Raw genomic sequence first — 4,003 nt, 5'->3', positions numbered from 1 at the left:
TCAGCACCTGTTTTGATTGCGACCTGCGTATTTTGGAGGGCCACAACGTAGAAAAACTAGTATGTCTGCTAGTAAGATATAAGGGAATATAATGAGTGCGTACATGTATAAGCATATATAATTGAGCATGCTAGTAATTGATAGGAGTGGTATATCAATTTCTATAGAAGAATGAGGAGTCATATGAGCGATGTTGTCAAAAGTTGTGATATTCAGCTTAGTTGATAGTGGGAGTGGTTTCTCATGCTCGTCAGTTGGCTTGACATGTTCAACTATAGTTTCTTTGTCGAGTACCCAATAAAACTTGTGTATTGGTTTGCCGTATAAAGTGGGCGAAACTCGAACTCTTGCGGCAGAAATCAGATATGTCTCAGAGATTTGAAGCTTCTCTGCATAATGCCCAATATCATCACCATACATAACAGCCCTAATTTGCTGCTCCTGTAGAGTTCAGCATGTGTCACAGATGCACGTAAATTATACTTCCATATAAAGCAAATTAAATGATACTGCTATAGATAAAATTACCTCTTCATCTTCCAAAATTAAATTTTGGAATCTGATTTTCTTCTCAGGACTTTCTCGCTCACGGCTCATGTCCACGATTTGGACTTTGGAAGTCCAATCTGGCGTGTCGGTTGTTATTTGATCGATGTTTAATCTTGATGCCATGTGTCTGCCAAATGTATAACTTTACTATAGTACTATCAGGAAAAGTTATACAAACAATTAATATCGCATTCTGAGAGAGATATACCAAATAGAGTTCTTATTTTTCAATGTGATAAGGTAAGAAGTCCTGGGTAGGAAAAAAAGGAAATTTTCAGAAATATTGCTTACATCTATATATACTACTACTCTGGTAGAAGAATAAAAAGAAGAACATAAAGCATCTTTACCTATCCAACTTCGACTTCTTGATGGATTATAGACAATTCCGCTCTTCCAGAAATAAAAAGGATTCTAACATCACTCCAGAAGCTTATTCTGAATATTTACTTATCTTTTCGTCTACCAATATTTTTTCGTCTCCATCATTTCATCTAGAACATAGTTATGTGCTCTAGTAAGAATCTCTGACAGTTTCCACCAGCGGTTAGTTATTACTATCTTCTTTCCTCATCTTGTCATATTTATTTTTTGTGTGAACCAACTGATCCAAGACCACTAAAACTGCACAATTTTGTATAATCCATCTCAATTCTCAAGTAGTTTGGTTCACATATCGAAACAATAGCTAGGCTCAGAAAGCAATATATTCAAGTATGAGAAGTTCTTCCGATTGTTAGCATTAACTAATGCAAATTGGCTGAAGAATTGGTAATTAACCTACCTGATTTTTTTTCAACACCGACATATTTAGCTCAGCTAATTCATCTCCCTTATGTCTGTCTCTGTTTCTCTCGGTTCAAGATAATGGGGGCACGACTCAACAATTGCCAAGGCCCAAGAGGCAGAGGAATAGGCAAATTCTTGCTTTCTGTTAGTTTAATCTGTTTTTTCTTCTATCTTTTTAATTCTTAATTTAGAGATTTTCTGTGCTTAGTTCTTGTAAGCTACATTCTATTGCTGAAATTTCAAGCGCTTATTTTGATTTTCTTCAGTCCTAATTTTCAAGCATCCATGAGTAAACCCAGCCAAATTAGGAACAAGCAAGTACAAAATTCTACAATAAACTGCCAAACCACCAGAAAACCTATCATATACCCATCAAAAGTAGTGGAATAATATACCCAACAAATAAACAGAGATTTTTTTTATCACAATCAGTTAAATTAGTCAGAAAAAAAAAAAGTTGAAGTATAAGCTAATGACATCAAACTAACAGATTGAATTTAAAAGGAGTGTCATTTAATAAAAGCAAGGAAATTTTTAATATCAACATATTCAGAAAAATCTTGAACAAAGGAAAAAAAAACCCAATTTCTTAAACTGGTGTTTCTTCATAAAATTGAAAAATTGGAAGAAATCTAAGATTGCTATGAACCCCAAATTGCTGAAAATCAGCATAATAGCCATACAAATTCTACAATAAACTACCAAACCACCAGAAAACCTATCATATACTTATAGAATGAGTAGGAAAATAAAAGTACTGTAAGAGTCTAATAGAAAGAAGGGGGGTGGAGGGGACGAAAGAAGCAAGGAAAACTACCAAAAATCACAAGATACCTGAAATTGGAAGAGTGAAGAACAAAGAAAATTTCAGAGACCCTAATCTAAAGATTCGAAGCAGTGAGACCAATGTTTACTGACATGAGTTTTGAGCGATTGTGAGATAATAGATTTTAGTAGAGGAAAGTGGAAGCTTCTATCTGAGTCTAAATCTAAAGGAGTAGGAAAATAAAAAGACTTGTGGAATGAAAGAGTTAAATACAAAATTGTCCTTGACAAATATTGGTAATTTCTGTTTTGCCCCTGTTCGGTCTTTCAAACTGTCGCTTCTAAATATTAGTAATACTCGCTACACGTTTTGAATAGAAATGAAAATTTTCTTGGGTTCAGAATCAACGGTATCAGAGAACACACTTATCCGTAATCAATTATGTTGTTATGAAATAAACATTGTATGGATGTTCCTCTCATTCTATGAACCAACTTAATTCATGTATTTATTAAAGTGGTCACTTAAGTTTTGTAACTCTTAGGATGATCACAATATCCTATAAATAAAAGTGTTTTCACATTATGTAAAATGCTTGAAATAATAAAGTTTTTTCCTACTCTGTACAAAATCTCTTATTTATATATTTTGTGTTATATTATTTGCTCTCATTTTCAAAAGAATTTGTAAAGTCCAAGGTCACTCTATCTATTACTTTAAGATTTTGGGTTGGATGCTCGTATTTTTTCGCATGGTATCAGAGCTAAATTTTGAAGAGCCTGTTTATAATCTTCATTCTCTATTGCTATGGGCTTCTCTCTCTCAATTTATATAAGACACATACTTTACTCCACGAGCACTCATTAGTATATTGAGCCTCTTCTCCTCTTAGCTTGAGGTCCACTCATTAGTCCGTTGAGCCTCGGCTTCTCTTAGCTTTAGGTTATTTTCAGCCTGTTAAGCCTAATATATCTCCCTCTACATCCGATTCACTCTTTAATCTTCCAGAAGAAGAAAAAAAAGAAGCAAATATTCAGTTCATATATAAATTCAAGAATCGAGTTACACATGCAAAAAAATGTTAAATACTAATACACTTGTCAATCACCAGTTATATAATTTTTTAAAAGGAATCTATTAAGTCTTGAGCTATTCCACCAATTACAATGGAGTTTTTTGTGGGATGCTCAAGTTCTTTCATAAACAACCACAATGAAACTATTGGTGCTGGAATATTCAAAAGGTTAAAAGTTGTGACATCAGTTATTGTGGATATATCATATATCATTAGAAACACCTTTTTGTTGAAAATGCAAAAATTGCACAACATTGTTCGTATAAAATTTGAATTCCAGTACTCTTCTTTTTCCTCCTTTTAACTTTTTTCTTTTTGGAATATCAAAGCATCACTTTATATTTTATGATATTTTTCTCATGGAGCTTAATTTTTTGTTTACTATATATACCGGTGATTCCTCATTTGAAGTATTAATTGTACAACTTGGATCTTTTACTTTAACTAGTGAATTTTGTGTAAATGATTTAAAAAAAATTAAAGATCACGTCATTTTTACTTACTTTTCAATCTAATGATATGAGAATATCAATTTCATCAATAATTTGTTTGTGGGCCGACATGAATTTTAAGCAGATAGACTAGTGGGCCGACATGAATTTTAATAATTTTCTTAGGAATTTTTACCTGTCATAACTACCTTTAAGACTTATTTATGAATAATAACTACCTTATTTTTTTATTTAATTTTTGTAGCTTTATTTTTCCAAAATTACATTTCATAACTAATCCAAAGAACTTTTGAAATACATGTACTCTTTATTCTCCCTCACTACACATTTATCATCTCCTCCACCCTAAAAAATCTCTCTCCTCTTTCCCTT

At 32.5% G+C, this 4,003-nt stretch overlaps 1 protein-coding gene across 1 annotated transcript; it reads right to left on the bottom strand.

Annotated features, from left to right (window-relative positions):
* LOC132039314 (uncharacterized) lies at positions 1 to 862 on the bottom strand. The gene is made up of 2 exons (XM_059429819.1): positions 529 to 862; positions 1 to 441 (listed from the first exon to the last, which is right to left on the bottom strand). Exons 1-2 carry the CDS (start codon positions 670 to 672, stop codon positions 1 to 3), a joined length of 585 nt encoding a protein of 194 aa, XP_059285802.1. The 5' UTR covers positions 673 to 862.
* Between the last annotated feature and the right edge of the window lie 3,141 nt (positions 863 to 4,003).

Source organism: Lycium ferocissimum, chromosome 12 (assembly GCF_029784015.1).
Source record: "Lycium ferocissimum isolate CSIRO_LF1 chromosome 12, AGI_CSIRO_Lferr_CH_V1, whole genome shotgun sequence".
NCBI classification, from domain to species: Eukaryota; Viridiplantae; Streptophyta; class Magnoliopsida; order Solanales; family Solanaceae; genus Lycium; species Lycium ferocissimum.
The sequence above is the reverse complement of the archived record's forward strand: the minus strand, read 5'-3'. Positions and strand labels throughout refer to the sequence as shown.

What these genes read in the sequence shown, in the direction of transcription:
- LOC132039314 (XM_059429819.1), bottom strand. Translation starts at nt 672, where the DNA reads ATGGCATCAAGATTAAACATCGATCAAATAACAACCGACACGCCAGAT. An exon ending in TAATTTTGGAAGATGAAGAG is followed by an intron (nt 442 to 528) that starts GTAATTTTATCT and finishes TGAACTCTACAG; the next exon opens with GAGCAGCAAATTAGGGCTGT.